This window comes from Haliaeetus albicilla, chromosome 1 (assembly GCF_947461875.1).
Source record: "Haliaeetus albicilla chromosome 1, bHalAlb1.1, whole genome shotgun sequence".
NCBI classification, from domain to species: Eukaryota; Metazoa; Chordata; class Aves; order Accipitriformes; family Accipitridae; genus Haliaeetus; species Haliaeetus albicilla.
Window position 1 is genome coordinate 6,890,789 of NC_091483.1, and position 19,795 is coordinate 6,910,583.

The window sequence follows — 19,795 nt, forward strand, 5'->3', positions numbered from 1 at the left end:
GTTGAACTTGAGGTTAAAGAAACACTTCTGGCTGCCTTATATAGAGTGTTGTCTTTGCACAGTGCAACCACTCAAACACTCCAACTACTGCAGGTAGTCCCACCAGTGTTATAGTGGGGATCTCTAACTAAGGCAAGCAACATTTGATACAGTCATTCACAGCAGATCACAAAAAACCCTGTGTTCACATACATGAAAAACTGATCCAGAAACACTGTGAAAACTAGTTATCTTCAACACAAGAGATTCTGAACAGGACCTTGATTTTGCCAATCAATTTTCATCCTTTTGTGGTCTCGCAAGTGTACGTAACTGCGGTCAATTAAAAAAATCTCCACGCCCCCATTTCCAAAAGTTTACCAAATATTTTAATTGGGTAAAACAGTTCCACCCCAAGTGTTGCTCTTAGGCTGTGTCTTGCACAGAAAGCATTCCACCACCAGTCATCCAAGAAGATTTCATCCCACTCCCATCGAACTTAAAAACTGTAACAGCAATGCTCGAGTACATAACCACATACTCCACTGAGATTACACCACACTAGATAGAGGCCTGTCCCTCCTTAATTAGAGCCACATAACAAAGGATACCCAGACTAAGGAAGTTTATCATACAGAGAATAACATTTGTGCAGTTTGTTGCTTGCTGTTTAAAACACCTGAACTAGACCCGATACAATAAAGCTTCGATTACAGGAGGTATACCGTCAGAAGAGCCAAGAAGCTCATCCTCTACTGTGAGAGCAGAGCATTGTAGTTAATACTCTGCCCATGCTCTACTGTGAGAGCAGAGCATTGTAGTTAATACTCTGCCCATGCTCTACTGTGAGAGCAGAGCATTGTAGTTAATACTCTGCCCATGCTCTACTGTGAGAGCAGAGCATTGTAGTTAATACTCTGCCCATGCTCTACTGTGAGAGCAGAGCATTGTAGTTAATACTCTGCCCATGCTCTACTGTGAGAGCAGAGCATTGTAGTTAATACTCTGCCCATGCTCTACTGTGAGAGCAGAGCATTGTAGTTAATACTCTGCCCATGCTCTACTGTGAGAGCAGAGCATTGTAGTTAATACTCTGCCCATGCTCTACTGTGAGAGCAGAGCATTGTAGTTAATACTCCATAACATTTATTTTGACATCTTGTTGTGGCAAAGGCCGCTTTTCTTTTCCTAGGGATTTAGCACAGGTCCTATTTGTTAGTGGTTTTTAAAATAAGTAGTAATAAAAAAAAAATAAATCATTTGAGTTGAAAGAAGGGAAAGAAAATGAACCCTAGAGTGTACATTTTAACAGTAAATACACTTACGGTTTAAAAGAAGAATGCCCAAAATAAGTCTTCAGACATGTCACGTGGCTTTCACTGGGTACTGGCAGCAATGGATCTTTAGTGGGACAGAAAAGAAAAAAAAAAAAATCATCTGTGAGTAAATTTTAAAAAGACAAAGCACTGTCTTGACAGACAACAGTCTGCTCATGGTTAGTGATGCCCAGGGCCCAGGATTTGGGCAACTCCAGTGATAAGAGACGTATCAAACTCTAGAGATATTTTTGGGCTAGAATAAGGGATCAAAAAAGCAAACAGGCTCCTCGGAGACCCTGCATGAGAAGAACATATGGCTTGATTAATGAGATAATAAAGCAATAGGTATTGTAACGCATAGCTGCATTATTTGGAACATGTTCAGACGAGGTACTAGAGATGTATTACTAGGCATGCCTTGAAAGACCCTACTGAAGTTACACTAATCAAGACCCAACACTGCAAGTTGCTAACAAAGTCGTGGTCCAAAAATGACACACAAGGGAACCCTGATCTTGCTGTAACCACTACAGAAACGTATTCAAGATCTCTGTTGAAATTTACAATTAACATTCAGCAGTAGAAAGCATGACATCTCCACCTAGTTTTTGTCTGTTGGGCCAGCACACATTCCCTGTAACAGCCTGTCTGGCTATTGTTCAGAGATGAACTGAACAAAGAAACAATCAACTCATCCGTCCCCATCTAGCAGCCCACGTTCTGCTTGGAAGAAGCAAGCGGCTCTTCTCCTGCCTGATGTCATTATTTTCAGTGACAAGGTCCACAGTCTAACTTACACAACCAGGGAAGAAAGCTTTCACACATTCCAAACAAGCTAAGGTGTATTTCACCTCACATTTCAGCCTCTTTTCCCCATTCATCTCCACAGGGCCACCATCAAAGCATTAGGTCAAGATCACCCCCAAGCCATAATTTCCTAAGAATTCTACCACGAAGCAGCAGTAGTGGGACAACAGAACAAAAGCACGTACCGGAGGTACCCTTTTCCCCTCTGCTGTGTTCTGAATAGGCACCCTCAATTCTGCATGACCTTCACATCCCCAGAACAGTTTTACTCCCATTAAGCATACATAACGTCTACTGATCGTGGCAGAAGTCAACCATGTTTTGGCAAGGACACCTTTAAATTTTCATCTTGACACACAGACAAGTACTCCGTTCGAAACCCAGATGAGCTTTAACTTTCTGCTTTAAGAAACCAAGCACAAAATATCGCTGTGCTTCCACATCTGCTTCTATAGACAGTGGGTTGTTTCTTTGTTTTAATTAATCATGCACTATGATTCAAAACATACCCAAACATTCCTCCTCTTCTTCCTCAATGCCTTCATCTTCTTCACCACCTGATGCAACGTTCAACTCTGTGTCAGGAGTTTTCCTAGCTTTATTGGACTCTCCTTCAGTTAAAACTCCTTTGCAATCATCTATGTCTTCTAAAGACTGAGAAATCAGGAGAAAAAGATATTTTGGAGCATGAAAGGGTAGATACAATGCATGTCTGAGGTAATATGATGAAGGGACACATGAGTTTTTATCTACTTATGGCATGAAACTCAGACCTATTGGCACACAGCACAAAGAAAAGCACAGTGGTCAAACGACTGTGAGTAGCATTCACATTCCAAGACCCATTTCCTGGGTACCAAAACAATGGCTTTTGTTTCTTCTTTGCAAAAAGGTCTTTGAAATTTTTAAGACATTAAAATCTGTTATTTTATAAAACCAACAGTCAGGGTTTTCGGGTTTGTTTTTTTTTTTTGACTTTCAACTAGATGAAGGCACAAGTTTCACTGAGAAGTGACTTAGGAGACGAGTCACAAAAACCAGAAAGAGAAACGATGGGATCCCAATGTCATGCTACACTCATTGTTTCCGAAACATGGTACTTGGAGGAACACTAACTGAACCCCTTCTACTCAAGTTAGCTTTTCTGACCAGAACTGCATTTATAGGAGATTGACATGCAGCACTGAGAACAATCCAGGAGAGACCTGGTCCCTTCCTAGAAGAAAATTCAACTTTTTTTCCCCAGACCTTTAAGTCTTGCTTCCTACTTAGCTGAAACCAACACACTTAACCTTCACATCTGTACAAGCACAGGAACACTTGTGACTGCTCTGGTGGAAGCGTTCAGTCATTTGACTTGAAATACATACAGCACTCTCTGGGGGATCAGGAAAAAAGCCAGGGTAAAGAAAAATAAGACCCAACGTCTAAATCTTCATTTCAGGAAATTAAAGTTAAACCAGTAGAAACACTTTAAAAGAGGTCTGCAAAATATGGCTACAGAGCAGTTTCACCTACAGCCCAGGTTAGCAGCACCTGCAGCACACAAACTGCCCTGTCAGCTCAACCCCCTGGACAAGAGTTTGAATGCATGACGCTTGGAGCAGATCAATGATAATCTACACAAATGCACTAAGTGAGTAGATCAAGTCCAAGCTGGTATAGTAAAGATGTGGCAAGATGCAAGCGATATTGAAGTCTAACACTAGTAAACTGAATTCTTTAGGTATCCACACATTCATCTGTCTTCTGTCCACCTTCTGTAAGCAACACTGTTTTGCTTCATATTCCTTCCCCTCAACCACATGACACTCTACTGTGACCCAAGAGCATCATCATTACAGAAGAAAGTTAAAAAACAAAACCCCGAGGCACTCACTTTAAGCATCTCCATTTCCAGTTCTTCATCACTTTCAATGACACAGGAAATATTTTGTTCATTGTCTGTGGAGCATGCCTCCTAAGGAGAAAAAAAAAATTTTCTTTTTATCAGCAAAGTTATTTCTATTTTACCCACAACTTTTCAACCTTCTGTACATACTATAAATCATTTCTCTGTATGCCTTTACTTTTTACCAAAAATAACTAACCTCAACATTCAGCTCTGAAGCCTGCCCATTAAAAAAATATCTGAAAGAAATATTGGAACATAACAAGGCCCTGTAGTAAGAGACAAAACCAGTAATATCACCAGATGTGTCAAACACTCAGAACATAAGGAAATTATAACCAGATTTAAGAGGCATCAATCCACATTCAGCAGTCACTAGAAGGACTGCTATTTACAGAACCCTTAGAAAAAGAACTGCTTTTTATTCATGACCAAGTAAGAGATGCTGAGGTACAGAATCTGTCCCCATACTGCAAGAAGTTCTTTGATAACATATTAGCAACTGAAAAAGGAAAACTAATCAGACTATCTAGAGCTTCTGTATTCAGTACTAATCCTTCCAATCACATGACTGAAGAGCATCTCAGGGCTTGACTATCTCCACAAATACCCTCCAGACTCTGAGCCCCTCTTCCAGCCCACCTTCATATTCTCTCAGGAACAGAATTTTTTAAAGTCTTGGGAAAAATTAAGGATGAGATCATTTCCTCTGCTGAGTGTCCATGATTAATAAGGGCTTTTCTTATTACCTCAGGTGTAGCTTCGTCGACCAATTCTTTTGCAGCCTGACATTCCAAGATTTGAAGTTCTTGCTCAGTAATATCTAGTGACATGAAGTCATCTCCATCTGCTTTGTCCTTAGAGCTGGCTGCTGCAGCCCCATCTTCCACAACAGTGTTACCTCTCCCTGCCTCTTCTTCATTAATATCTCCCTCCCACAAGCCAGCTAGTGTAGCATCAGAGCAGATATTGAAGTCGCCTTCAAGTTGTTTAGCAAATTCAGGCATTTCAACTTTTTGTGCTTCAACGTTTGCTGACTCTGCTTCAAGATTTGTTGGAGTTGCACCACAGCTCCTCTCCAGTACAGGAGGGGAAGCTGAACAAAACAGCGTGCTTAAGGCGTTTACATTCTCTGATATGTCAGCTAGTATTTCTGCAGCCCTAGAAGGTAAAACAAGTCAAACCAAAATGATAAAGGCAGTTACTACGCACATCTTAGCCACAAGTAAAACTAAGGATTCTGAAGTAGTCTGTTTTTCCAGAGAGAGTTTGTTCAAAACTTCACGTATAAAGGCTGATCACTCCCATGCAATTGGCATTCCACTTCTGTGAGAAGAAAATTAAACTTCTTTACACTGAAGAAAACCTATAAAGACTCTCCAAAAACACTGTTTATGCTATTGCCCCCATGCTGGTATCAAGTCTCCAGACTTCTAGTAGTCATGCAACAGTCCCGAATATTTATAAAAGAAGGTATTGCTGTGCATTTTGGCAAGAAGAAAAAGATTCAGCAGAGTTCACTGTCAAACCCATTGCAATTAGACCAGTGAAAACTTAAGTTCCTACATATAAAGACAGTATTTCCCCATCAAGCATACTGTGCTTTCTTTTCTTGGAAAAGGACTCACAGGTAACAGAGACAGCTGTTAACACACAGATTTTTTTGCATGGGACCTTGTGGATCAAGAGCAAAACACCGATCTTAGGGGTAAAGTAGAGACAGGCTGGCAAAAACCTAACCTCTGCAAATTTGCAAGTTGTTCAGAAGAGTCAGGGATGCGAGAAGCCAGGTCCGTTATCTCTTCAGCCAGTGAAGTCAAGCGCTCCTTCACAACCTCTGACATGTCATCTGTAAGAAGTGCCATCACAGTTATTTCACATTAACTGAGGTCTAACTTCTATATGCAAATAAGTTCCATCCAAGTAACTGTATTTCTACAAGATATACAGCTGATAAGACAGCCTTTTCCAGTGCTTAAAAAAACAACCAAAAACCCAAGTACATGGAATCAGGCTAAACTTTCATGTACTTCAGCACTGCATCTCTTCCAGTGGCCCATTACGCATGCTCGGGGAAAAAGAACACAGAACAGGACCATTACAAAGTCATCCTTCCCCAGTATGCCCTCCAGCTTGCAGAAAAGAGCTGTTAACACAGATATGCTGCCTAAACCAAAGCTGAAAAGTTGCACCACATATTAAGGGGATAGTACTGCCACTTCTGTCTTTGATAGAAAAGTAAAATTCAGCCAGTACAAAAGCAAAAAAAACTTCCTCTTTTCCAACCATAAACTACATGCAGTACTTCACTTCCCTTATGAAACATGGAAGTGAACAAAACCCAAGATTTTAGAATCACTTTTCTAATCAAGTAAATAATGCTAAGCTGCTCTAAAAAAAGTTGAGTCCTATTTATACACCTCAAGAAACACATTACTTCGTAACATCTATTTTTTTTTGTTGTCTTATTTCTTCTTAAACTAGATTTTTGTGCCTGCGTCAGCAGAATTGAAATTAACTCACTGAAGTGCTTCCAGAAACAAACTAAAATGACAGCAGGAATTTTTACCATCTCTGTATACAGCAGAAACAAACAACGTATCAAGATTGCATGCCTACATCACTATGGAAAATAGTTACACAGCATGACAACACAGGTCATCTAAGAGCCTTTACAGTCTGCGCTCTCCAGAAGCAATCTCTAATCACCCAGAAGCCAGACAATCCTGACACAAAGATACTATGAAAAAACCTGTTGGGAAATAGAATATTCTAGCGTACATTGAATGAATTCTTTATGCCCGAATGTATAATTTACCTCGTCTTACACGAAATAATTTCCGGTCACCGTTATTCATATTTTTCAGTTTTTGATAAATGATGAAGCCAGCCTGCAAAAGAAAGGGAAAGAAATTGGTACTCAGTACTCTGCAGAGAAACAACACCTTTAGAGACTAAAAAAAAAAACCCAAGAATTAATTCAGCAAACCACAACATGAATACATTGCGAAAATCAGATTCCGAGTTGTTGGCCCATGCCATACAACGGTCGATGGTCTGCCTTACTGCATTGCTCATCACAACCAAGTTACGTTTTACAGAATGCTTCACAAAAGGCAAAGTCCTGACTTGGGGTCCACATTGTAGTGGACTTATATACTCTTATATAGATGCCAGCATGGTTATCTTACGAAGTTAGCTGCAAAAAAGAAAGCTCCAAGTACTCCGCTCCCAGTCTCACCATCTGCTCCACCTCATTCAGATTTTATGCAGCGCTCCAAAAGAATAGCTATGAACCTACTAAGATAGACTGTGTGCTTAATATTTCCCTTGATATGAATAATAAGTTCTAACAGGAAAATGCAGCCTAAAGCTAGGAATGTGCTAATTAGCCTGCACATGTTAACCAAAGCATCTTAAGGAGGAAAGAGAAAGAAACAAGTTACTCCCTCATGTTTTCCTGTGAGGCTCCAAAAGGCAGGCCAGGTGAACAGAGCATAGCAAGAAAGAGGCATTGCCTGGAAAGAGCTGGCTCCTGCAGCTGCACCAGGCACCAAAAATAGAGCTCCTTTCCTTACTGGCTTGGGTTTTAACAGGTGCTAAACCCTCCACAGTTTAACATGTAACTGAACTAGAAAAATATGCAACGTTTCTTGAGTCAGAAAAGAAAACAGAGACCACTGTTCCACCTCCCTTCCTGTATCTAACCTCATCACAGAAATAAAAACCTGAGGGGGTTTTATTTTGCTGCCATAAAGAACAATTATCTCCCAGGAAGCACGCAGCACCCAGCAGCATAATGGTAAATCCCTTCACAGAACTGCGGGAAAACTACGCTCTTTTCAAAATAGTGAAAAGCAGAGACTTCTTCAGAGCTACAAAAATTCACATGCAATCAAATTACTCTTCCTGGTAACCCGTACTGTGGTTCTGCTCCGTTAGCCACTGGAGAAGGTTGTATTTCTTCAAAGGTGCTTATTAATTTTCTCATGTATTATATTTAAGAGGATTTTATTTCATAAGCAGCTCAAGAACAATGACCAAAAATCCCAGTAAAAAACACAACCAAAAGTGCTAACACACTAAAGCGAATACCTGCAGACAAGGGAACCAAAAAAATAATTGCCCACTCTTCACTTCCATAAGCGATTATTGTACTTAAATACACATCAGCCATGTTACACCTATGTGGGATAATCATGCTGCAAGAATTTCTACTTACTCCGTACAGTCAGATATAAAATTCACCCAATTGCTGCATTAAAACTCACTTCCCTGAGGTGACAAGTTGAAGTGACTCCAAATGGACAGACATTCCTCAGGCATACTTGCTGGTGCCTGTGTTACTTGGCACTTTCAAAGCACAGCAGAACTTCCAGGAGCTCTGTTTCGCGAACAGACTTCAATAAAAAGGCAAATCTTGCAACACCATGAAACATTAAGAGGTAAGGATCTCATGGGAGGCTCAAAGCTGCTGTGGAATGGGGTTTCTTTCTTCCCTCTACATTCAATTTTCTATGCAAAATGTTCACCACAATATCCTCTTCAAGTGATCTCAGTATGAAAGTCAGGTACAAGCAGTACCATCTTCAACAGAGATATTATGAAGCTCTGGATGAGCACTGAAGTTTAGAAAACTTAAAACAGACAAGGAATTGAACAGCACCCTACTTGGTGGCATTTCCACCTTTAAGCATCCCATATCCTCAGGGTCTTCCTACATTCATTAAGTTCTGTAGCAGAAAGGCATTAAAAACAGTAGCTATCAGCACAGTAGAGAACAAATTTATTGATAGAGGTGGAATAGCAATCTCTTCTTGTACATACATAGGCATCTGTGGCTGCGTACAATTTCTGCTCCTCACTGAGTGGAAACTCCTCCCAGTTACTACAGCGGACACACTTATCCTTCAAAAGCTGCTTGCCGAAAAGGTGTTTTACCAGACCATTGAGACTCCATATCTCCTTACACTTCAGCTGGGGAAAGAACAAAAAACAGAGGTCTTGTTTAAAGGGGAAAGCAATTAGACCTGGCAGAATGTATTCCTAGAACTGACTTAACTGATTAATGTACTTAATCCTTCATTAGAAACCAAGAGCTCTGGGTTAGTCAGAACAAACTAGTTTCTCAAAGCAGTTAACTGTTCTCCAGGCCTAATTCTGCTCTCATCATATTAAAAGGTAGCTTGGCCATTCAAAAGCTGTACTTCCCTGCCCTGAAACTGTATTGTTACAGGGCATACCTACATTGTCAGGCTGGAAGGATGGCATTAGGGTCAGCTAAGTCCACACAATGTGAGGTGGTACTGTCACACTACCAAAAATAGGAAACAGCTGTACAACGTAGTCTCCAGGTTGATAAAATAAGAGCCATAGACTTAAGCAGCAACCCCTCTCTCCAGGATTTTTCTGGTTTTTTGCCTTTCTAATTAGAGAAAAATCAGTATCAAACACTAGGAATTTTTTTAATATAAACACAGAAATATTGAAGCCTGCCTGTGAGCGTTTTGTCATCTTTTGCAAGTCTGAACCCAAGTGCAAGCAAAAGAGCACAGTTATAGACCACACTAACCACTATTCAGTGTGCCCGGAAGCAGTTCATCAGAAGTCTCTAGAAGTCACCCCACCACACTGCTATTTTCAATTGCTTTTGTAATCACACTTGTCAATCACAGTTGCTACATGCTTTTGTTTTAATAGTCAGTTTGGGAAACTTTCCTTCAGACCCCAAGGATCCAGGACTTAACGGGCACAGTCTTCTGCTATTCCAACTTGCAAGCACTTGCAAAACATTCAGAACTGTTGAGCCTAACAGCAGCAGTGCAGCATTATCAGCTCATCCCCTTAAATCTGGTATAAAAAACCCTACCCACTGTTCATTTTAGGTTCCCCCAACCCTCCCCCTCACAGTGTGCCATTATGTATAACCCTATTCTTTGTTCTCTCAAGCTTCACTTTCAAGTTTATTTTTGGTTTGTTTTCTCTTGAGCAGAAGACTTTAAAGCTGCTATCAGAGATCACATTGCTCATCTTCATTACAAATTATTCTGGAGTCGGATGCTGGGACAAAAAAAGGGGGGTGGGAGTGGGCACATGAACTGAGGAAACTCCAAGCTTGAAAAGAAACAGCTCCTTCTATTGCTTGAGCAAAACAGTTTAATTTGTACAACTTCCAACCCACTAGGAATTGAAACATCAAGGTGGCTCATATGGAGAACACTGCCCCAAACACTGATGATACATCATGTTCCCCTCTCCCCCACTGTGATTTAATTACACAGCGTACATAAAGCACAGAACAGAGACAGGTATAAGTAGTATTATTTGCAGGCATAAATCTCTGTCCTCCATCAGGAAACTCCCAATTGTTGCTATTGTCCTACCAAACAAACAAAAAATAAAAGCACAGAAGGAAAGATAAGTCCATGGAGAGACCGCGTACAGGTAAGGATACATATACAAGACGACAGAAAAGCTTTAAGGGACATGCTAGAAATAAGAATGGCAGGATGACTTGGAAGGTAGTGAACCTTTTGCTCTCTTTCCTAATAAGAAGGCACAGATCTCCCTACTTCAAATAATATCTAACCAAAATCCAACTACATTGAAATTCAGGGTGTGCCAAGTGTGACATTACTTCTAAACAATGGGTCACCAAGCACTGGAAACTGCACCCATGTGAGAACACAGGTGACTGACTTGACAGCCATGGAAACAAAGATATTTCTACTGCTCCAGATCATGTGGCAAACACCTCTGCACGGAGAACTTCACGGAAGACCTTGATGCTTCCTTCCAGCACCAAGCAAGCCCTGGCAGGAGGGCTGCCTCTCTTCAAACAGGCATGAGTCCTTCACTGCCTCCACAGCATTTCTTGCATCTTATTTTAAGGGTTCAGCCGTTGCTGGGACATGTACACCATCGCCATTAGGACCCTGACTTGACACAATCTGGCAATTTCCATCACTAAGTAGTAAAGAAAAATTTATCTGCAGCTGAATTAAAAAACCATACGTGTAAACGCAAAAGGTGAACAGACCTGAAAGGGGACAAATGTTCATTAAGAACAGGCTCACTGAAAGACAGTACTTAGTTCTGCAGACTTGCTTGAGAGTTCTGTTTAAACTCTTTTTTTTTTTTTTTAATAAGTTATGTATTTAACTGCTTTATTCTACTGAATACGTTGGTGATCACAATTGAACTCCTATGAAGACAAGGAAGCCTCCTTTTGTATAGCACAATAACCAGATACCCTCCCACACCAAAAAGGTTTTAAGCTTTACTTTCTCATTAGCAATGTCAGCCAGCTCCACAAAGCTCTTCAGTCTGATTTCAAAGTCACTCATCAGCTTCCATTGATCTCCCTCAATTCCTACGCCAACTTTTTTAATGGTTTCATCTTCGAGCAGTCTTTTGAGTCCCTTGGGAAAACCTAAAATAGATTAAGCCCAAACATGAGAAACTAAATACTGGAAGATGCCAGAAAGTCTAATGGAAATGACAAAATCCTAGCACAAAGGCCATCTGCAAAGACCTGTGCTTTTAGAGGAAAAGCCCCCAAAGTTGCTCTGTTGATGTGACCGTTTGTACTCTGGAACAACTGGAAACACCAATTGATTGTAATGTATCATCTGCAGACAAACAGGAAAGGAATATTTGAAATAAACAAATTCAATCTGCATCTGAAAATATATCAAGTAAAAAATTAAACCACCTTACCTCATTTGTCTTACTGATCATTAAACCACATAACAAAAAGGCAACCTCTAACTGGAAAAAGATATTTTAATTCTCACAATCACATGCTCATGAAACCAAATGCAGTATTATTTTACTATTGTCCACATTATTCCTTCCCAGTTTTTGCCATTTCCCATTCCCAGGGAACAGTTTAAACCATAGCCACGGCTTTCTCTGGAGGCATACTCAGTGCTAACACTGAGCTGGTCCAACAATGGCATTTGAAAAACAGACTTTGCCAACCAGATCCTCCGCCAATCCCAGGCAAGTCACTCTTGTAAGTATGAAAAAGAAATATTCAAGGAGGTACACAAATGCTAAGTATTATATTTTGATTTATCCCAAACTGTTGGCACAGCAATGCTGCATCAAAGGGTATTTTCATATTTACAGGACCGAGTAAAAGCATGCAGCTTTCATATCTGGTTTTCTACAGGAGGGAACAGCCACAGACACTTCATACTTGGAACAAAAGCAGCCTTTTTCTCCCCTCTGTGTTTGTTTCCATTTAGAATTCGGAACATCTTATTTAAATACATACCTTCAGGAACCCACAGCTGGATACCCTGAATTAGTCTCCAGTGTAATTCTGCTACCTACAAACAGGCAGTATTGCACAAACACATAGTACTTAATATCTGGCTTGGTTCTGATTTCAAGTTTCACCTTTTCACTACTGTAATACCTATTTATATACTTCAATCAGTTTGCATCACTGATTTTATTTTTACATAACTACCTCCACACTTCCGTGGCTACCACTGACACACGATACAAACACTTTTGCAACTCTAGCCACAATCAGCTGCGTTGTGGACTGTGAAGTTGCAGGTCCAATTCAAAGCATTAGAAAATTACTGTTAAAAAACCTCAAAACTGTAGTAGCCCGGTGCTGTAAGATGCAGACAAACTACAAACACTGCCAAAGCACCTCAGCCATAACACAATATGGAAAATCCTATGTAGAGGAGATAAATACAGTTGAGCTGAATAAAAGCCTGCAACGTATGCAGCTGACTTACTGAACAAGGGATTTTCACCTAAGAATATCATGATGAAAACCTTCAAGGATGGTAACTTCCCAGTAAAGGACTTGTGCTCCATTTCCACCACCTCATTTCTAGAAAAGTGACCGTATGAACTAAAAAGGTCTAAGTTCAGACTATACAGAGGCTACAATCTGAGAAACAGGCCTCGTTTTCTTAGAAGTCTGCAAGAAAATAAAAAAGTAAAAAACAAGATAGCTATCAAGAAACTTCCTGATAAATATATGTAATTTTTGTCCTTTATACAGAGTCCAAGAACTCTCCACTCTCTTCCTCCTGCAGAAAGAAGCATTATTTTTTGCAACAAAAAATGGTAAATCTTATCCAACTGGCTAATTCTGCCAACATCCACATTTCTGTAGATCGAAAGTATTCTGCATAATAAGCACAAGTTGGCTGCGGTTCCTGCAATAACATTGACATTTCACTCCGTTCAACGTACATCTCCCATTGGCAAGAACAGAAATTTTAGAAAATTCTTCAGGAGGAAACACCATCTTCTGCTGTAACACACAGTACCCTACATGCAATCATACTCAGTGTCAACACACAAACATCTTCACTTTTAGAATCAAAATCATTTCAGCTTTTTATGACTCTTCTTCTCTTAGCTTCCTTTCCTCAAATCTTTTTCTTTTGTGCGCTTGTACCTTTCTGCCTCCCGGATTGAATAGCCTCCAGCAATTAAATTTTCCACCCCATTTGCTATAAATGACAAAGGATTGAACACCAACATTAAAATTATCGCTATTATACCTCAGCATGCACACCCCAGGGAAATCAGAGACATCTCACAGGCATAGTTCCAATCTAACATTCAAACCAAAGGTTATAAAATTGCAGCCTCCTTCCCTCATTCCTATTTTCCTCTATCTGGAAGCTTTTATTCACATCCATAATGAATTCAGACTCTGTAGAGCACACCCCCTTCTTTCCCCACAGCTGCATCACACCAGGTATCCAGTATTCTTTCTGAAAACCAATGTCACAAAATGCAGGTATTGGGAACAAACAGCACAACAGCCATCATTTTTGAAGGTTTTTGTTATTGAAGCCAAATTAAAAAGAAACAGCCTGCTAAATTTAGGTTCGTTGTTTATTTCGGCATGAAACAGAAAGCTCATTATCGGAGCAGGGAATTAAATTTTTTTAAAACTGAATTAAAATATTCTTTCCCAGAGAGAAAAATAATCCTCAGGAAAGATTCTTTTGCCCTATTCAGAACCTAAAATGCCGCATGCCAGCACACAGGGCAAGACTTGGGCTAAGATACCCTTGATATACATAGGCAATACTCAAAGAATAAATCCCTTTATTATAGGCAGGGAAGGGGAGAAGGATGGATTTTTACTATCTAACGTAGTGTGAAATACCAGCTATTGCTCAAGGCTTAAGTTCAAACTTAATCACAAGAAACAGAGGGCAACTCATGCCCTAACTAATAAAAAGAGAGGAATTACAGTACCTGACATGGAAGAGATGTGAAACAAATAACACTTCTCCTCAGTTACACATATCTGGATTACAGCTATTTTTGCCATTTGTCCTTTAGTATATGACGGTGGCCATTCAATATCAAATCCAACAGCAGCCCCATTTGATAAACTCTGCCTGAAAAGAAACAGATATTCTTCACATTTAACTGTTCTTCTACCAGTACTTAAAATACCAGGCTTAAGTCATCTTACATCAAGATGATCAAGAGAGTCACAGCCAGTGCATCTTTCCTTTCACATGTACAGGACACAGAAACCATTTTAAAATCAAGACTATAATGAGATGAAATTCCTGCTGGTCCCAAAAGCTACAAGAAACCCTTCAAACCTTAGCAGATCTTACTGCATTCAAACAGTAGTGTATAGCAAGCCCCAGGAAATAGCCAGATACAAAAGCTGATGGAATAGTTTATATTCCCTTGAAAGCTTGTTCTTTATCTATGCCACTGCACTGAAAGTTTTGTATAGAATTTTTTTCTCCAGTAGCACGAGCTGTACTGTGCAAAAAGGGGGGAAAAATAATTATCTGTTTGGATCACGTATGTACTACCTTTTTTTTCAAACATACAGTCCATAGTTATGAATTAACACATACGCTTGATTTCTTACAGCTCATACTTCCCCGTGAAGTCACTTAAGTTCAAGGAATTATCCATACCGCGAAAGGCAAAGAACCTGCGTTAGAGCCTTTACTGCTTCTGCTTAAAGGGACTGCAAGGTTCAGCGATGGCGTCTCCCACAAAAAGACCAAATGGGAAACTGTAACTGCATAGCACAATGGAGAAAACACAGTGTAGACGAACCAGGGATCTCCCTCACGGGATAATTCACCATCATGAGAAATAGGTTCAGTTTATGCTTGCAACCAGTAAGACACATTTGCCAGATGCAACAAGACAGCCAACATGACCAGATGTTTTCTCTGGCTGAACTGTTGACCTCTGGACACATCAAATGCACAACGAGCCCAGGAAAAGCAGACAGAGAGAAGAGCCAATTCCTTTTCAGAAAGGAAAAAGCACTCGAAAAAGAAAAAAACAAAAACCACAGAGTAAGACCTATTACCTGATATCTTCTGAGATAAGGGAACAGTCACTGGCTTCGTAGCTGTAAACGACAGAGCCGCGGAACTCTAGGAACGGCAGCCCATCTTCCAAAACACTCCGCTGAACAGTAGGGTTCTGTCAAACAACATTTGGAAGAGGCTTGGTTACTGGCCACACCTAACCTTGCCACAGAGATGTGTCGGCACTGCAACCACTGCATGCAGCTTTAATGCTGTATCCCAGCAAGGCTGGCACCGGTGGTTACTGAAACCTTGCAGCAGAACTGCGCTCCACATGCAGGGCCGGTATCACTGTCAACTAAGAACAGGGTGACAACCCCCCCCCCTTTATAAAAACATTCAGGTTCCTGGCCTGATTTCTTTGCATAACTCTGAGCACTGGGACTGAAAACGTGCAGGCTGAGTTTTCACCTCAATTTAGTTTAGTTGGATTCTTCCTGCCAAAGAGATACAGTAGCTTTCCAAGAACAACTTTAGGGAAAATATCCACTTTTAACAGTGTCAAAACCCCCTCAATGTTACTTCAAATGCTGTAGCACTTGCACACCTCAAATATAAGGAAAAAAATATTAAATAATGGACAATAATTTAAGTAATTTTTCAAGTAAAATCCTCTGGCCCATCTCTATTTTGGTACAGATGTATGCAATACCTCAGTTTCCCCATTTCCGCAGTCCCCCATTTCAGTCAGCCCACTTCACTTAACCCTGGCAGACATAATACATGAGGAACTTCACAAAGGTCTAAGTAAACTCCATGGATTCCAAACTATGTGCCATATTGAAAAGGACCAATATCCTCCAACTGATGAACAGAAGTTTACAAATTGAAGATTTAAGTCCACAAGACAAGGTGAAATCTAACACTCAGGTTTGGCCTCTCCCCCCCTGCCCCCGCCTTTCAGAAGCATATTTACTAAAAGTTACTGACTGATAAACTTGAATCACAATACTTCTGGTAACAACCTGCCTGAAAAACCTTCAGATGTATCAAAAACATGCAAGTAAGCTACGATGCCAGTAATAGCAAATATGGTTAAATACCACCGGAAAACACTTAAACAAAACAATCTTGCCAGTCAAAAGAGGCCACAATATCCAAAACAGGTTTTAATACAGTTTCAGAAACAATAAGTTGCCTGGAAGGGGGAGATTGTGAAACAAAGATACTGCTGGTTTTATGCTTGCAGAACAAAGTATTTCCTCCAGTTAACGAAGGGTGAAAGTTTAATCAAAACCCTTCCTCAAAGAGCTTGCTGAGCCAGGATGCCACAGTACACAGGCTGCACCACAGAGAATTAAAGTCATGTTGGTTTTAACTGACATTTAATATCCATGCTACTAATTTTTCACTCCCGCTCTATAGAAGGAAAACTGCTGAACTGAGTTTCCTGCTCTTCTCACAATTAGTTTTCTAATTGTTAAACCAGTTTCAGATGTTAAAAGAGGAGGTCCTTTTTAGCAGGAAATTTTATACTGAAACTGCTCACATGTGCAGGAAAAACACAACCATCCAAGGACCCATTGACATCCTTGGAATGCCGGAAACGGACTTAAGCTTGATGATAAATTAATTCTTCTGATACCTCGTAGCTGCAAAATCTTCTAAAATACTGCAGATGTGCAAATGCAGAGAGCTGGAGGGCCTTACCAGAACAAACTTCCCTGTCAGGCTAGAGCTTGAGGTCACTGCATTTTAGGCTCTCGAATTACATAGATTGAAAATCCTCAGTCCTTGCTGGTATACAGCCCACAATACTGGGTGAGCAATGCATCAAAAGCTCCCTTATACTTGGGTGGTTTTGCCACTGAAATTCAAGACTGTCAGGAAGAAATTTCTATAGAGATAATAGCAACAGCCTTTAGTCAATACATGATCTTTTAATTAAAAAAAAAAAAAAGACTTCAACAAGCTAATTCAACCAGTAATAACACAAGAGTACCTAAATTTAATTACAGTTCACACAACTAAACAGTAGTAAGCATTCACAAATATCAGAGGCATAGGTCTAACTAAAAGCATGTGGTCCAATGTTGTTCTATTGTGCAGCCTGCAACCAACTAAATTTCCCCTATGTGATGACATACCTTTTTATCACCCAGAACTCCCTCTTGGTTTTGGGTAAGCATCCACTGTGGATATTTATTCTGCAGACCAGTACCATGCAAATCCATTTTATTCATTTTTTCTGCATTTCTGTTACTTGTACATAAAAAAAAAATAAAAAAAATAATAGAGCAGTCAATAGTTTGTATGGACACAAGCTGTTACTATCATCAGGCCAGAACAATGTTCAGGAAGATCACTAGCTTGAACTTAAAATGCTTTGTGCACAAGAATGGACATTTACAGAGCTGCCCACATTAAACAGCAGAAGAGCTTTAGGCATTATATTCTTGTTCACATGTCAGTAAGAAAAACAAGAAAAGCCAAGAAAAACTCTTAAAGATCTTCTAGGGAAAGAAGTTAAGTCTAGTTTTATGGAGATCAGTGACTCAGAAGAGAAGAGTACACCTAGTGCCATCTCTGGTCAGCACAGCCGTCGTTAATGAGACAAATTAATCTGGTGTTTTAGATAACAGCATAGCAACCAGCCACCTAGCTTAAAAGCAGTCAGCTGCATTTGCTGATAAACAGAAGTCAGGAAAAATTAAAATTCAAAACAAGACCTACCAGACTCACACAAACACTGCCCCAAGGCCTGCATTCCCTGCACAGGACCTCAGGGCTGTGAGCCCACAACCAAGATAAAAAGCATGCAGAATTTCTAGGGCAAACTACAACCAAAGACGACATGTGCTGCTAAACTTTCTGGTGCAGACTTGATGACGGCCGAGGTTACTTACGAATTTGCCAGCCCGGGATTCAAACAAAATGACCTCACCAAGCAGAGGCAGCCTATTCCCAGGGCATGAGAAAGCAGGGCGCACCCCCGGGAACAGGAAGGCACTCCACAGAAAAGTTAGAAGACATTCAAATTGGGAAGACACGCTGTCCGAAACAGCAGGAGATTTTCAGCCCTGACGACTGGGGTTTCCCTTCAGGGAAGTGGAGCAGGGTTTCCTAGTTGTGATGCAAACGATGACTGGATCGGAGCTGCTCCAGCTTCTTCCTGGACTGCTTCTAGCATCATTTAGAAATCCTCCTGGAGATGGAGCAAAACAGTTCACAAAGAAGAAATTTCTCATCCTGCTTCTTCCTACTAGTCCCTAGGTGTTCAATACACTTTAACAACAAAATGGGGCCACTACTGTCTTACTAAGAACATAACTTCCAGCTGCACTTCCTCACCAAGAAGAAAGTACAAATCCTAGGCCAATCGTGCCATTTCAGTTCTTCAGGACTCAAAAACACCTTTTGATTTTTGAATTTATTATCTAGTCCAGGCAGAATTTTTCCCTTGGTTACCTGTCCACTTCTGCAGCAGCATAATCAACCTCAGCCGCCTCAGAAACAACTTTAAAAAACATTTTAATACTAAAACAGACACAGAAAAGCCACTAGCAAGATGCCTCAACTAGAGCCACTCTGTTCCTGGGAGCTGCAAGCGCTGGAAATGAGAAAAAGCAGCAGAGAAGCTAGAAACAAAAAATGGACACCCTGCAGCACCCACATCACCAGCTGCCACCCTCGCAGCTCTAGCAAGGCATTTCCCAAACACCAGCTAAAAGTTCCAGAGTACCCTTTGGTAACTACACCACACGAGCAAGCGCTGCTCGCCGCGGCATCACCCACCTTTCCAGCATTAAGCCAAGCACCCGAAGGTGTGAGTGCCAAGCCTTGCACAGGCAGCTGCCGACCAACAATGATGAGACGTGCTCCAAGCTAGCACGGACCCCCGGGGGACCACCGGCAGCAGAGCCACAGCAAAGTTTTCGCACAGGGGCCAAAACTTCTTGTTTCTTCAGAGAAAAAATGCAGGCTCACTGCCCCTCACCTCTGGAAGGGCATGAAGCGAGCACCCCAAACCCACCCGAGCAGCAGGAACCCCCACGGTGGGGGTGGGGGGGGAAGCTTCATCCCGGGAGGCCACCCCGCCTGCACCCCCCGTCTCCCGGTACCGCAAGGCGGGAAGGTCGCGGCGGGAACCCTTCCCGGTCCCCAGCCGCCGGGGTCGGGGTCCCAAAGGCCCGGCGGTGCCCGCAACAGGCCTGGACCGGCAGCGGGCCGCTGGCCAGCCCAGCGGCGACAGGCTCGAAGGCGGCCCCGTTCCACCTCCCGCCGTCGCACCGGCCTCCTCCCGGGCCCCACCGTGCACGGCGGTGGCGACACCTCAGCCCCCTCCCCTCCGCCTCAGCCCTCACGGACGCCCACCGCTCCCCAACCTCCTCACCAGCAGCGGCGCACGCATCAGCGTCACGGCGCCTCGCGTCGCGCCGTTAATACGTCACCGAGGCAGCCACCTCCCCCCGCCGCGGAGCCGGCCGTCTACCCCCGACGGCGGCAGCGGC

General features: G+C 41.6%; 1 protein-coding gene across 9 annotated transcripts in view; it reads right to left on the minus strand.

Moving 5' to 3' along the window:
• Positions 1-19,611, minus strand: part of WRN (WRN RecQ like helicase) — a 48,541-nt gene extending 28,930 nt beyond the window's left edge. For 3 of the 9 annotated variants that reach the window (XM_069772186.1, XM_069772254.1, XM_069772546.1), the window contains exons 1-12: positions 19,080-19,610; positions 17,432-17,546; positions 15,344-15,459; positions 14,248-14,393; positions 11,280-11,428; positions 8,824-8,973; positions 6,815-6,887; positions 5,737-5,845; positions 4,746-5,157; positions 3,985-4,065; positions 2,615-2,759; positions 1,305-1,380 (exon numbers count right to left, since the gene is read on the minus strand). In XM_069772186.1, the coding sequence (XP_069628287.1) occupies positions 1,305-1,380; positions 2,615-2,759; positions 3,985-4,065; positions 4,746-5,157; positions 5,737-5,845; positions 6,815-6,887; positions 8,824-8,973; positions 11,280-11,428; positions 14,248-14,393; positions 15,344-15,459; positions 17,432-17,546; positions 19,080-19,090 (1,583 nt within the window). In that variant the 5' untranslated portion in view covers positions 19,091-19,610. Of the gene's footprint in view, positions 1-1,304; positions 1,381-2,614; positions 2,760-3,984; positions 4,066-4,745; positions 5,158-5,736; positions 5,846-6,814; positions 6,888-8,823; positions 8,974-11,279; positions 11,429-14,247; positions 14,394-15,343; positions 15,460-17,431; positions 17,547-18,190; positions 18,490-19,079 lie in introns of those variants that run through there. The other 6 variants (XM_069772393.1, XM_069772635.1, XM_069772110.1 and 3 more) reach the window with 6 other exon arrangements.
• Between the last annotated feature and the right edge of the window lie 184 nt (positions 19,612-19,795).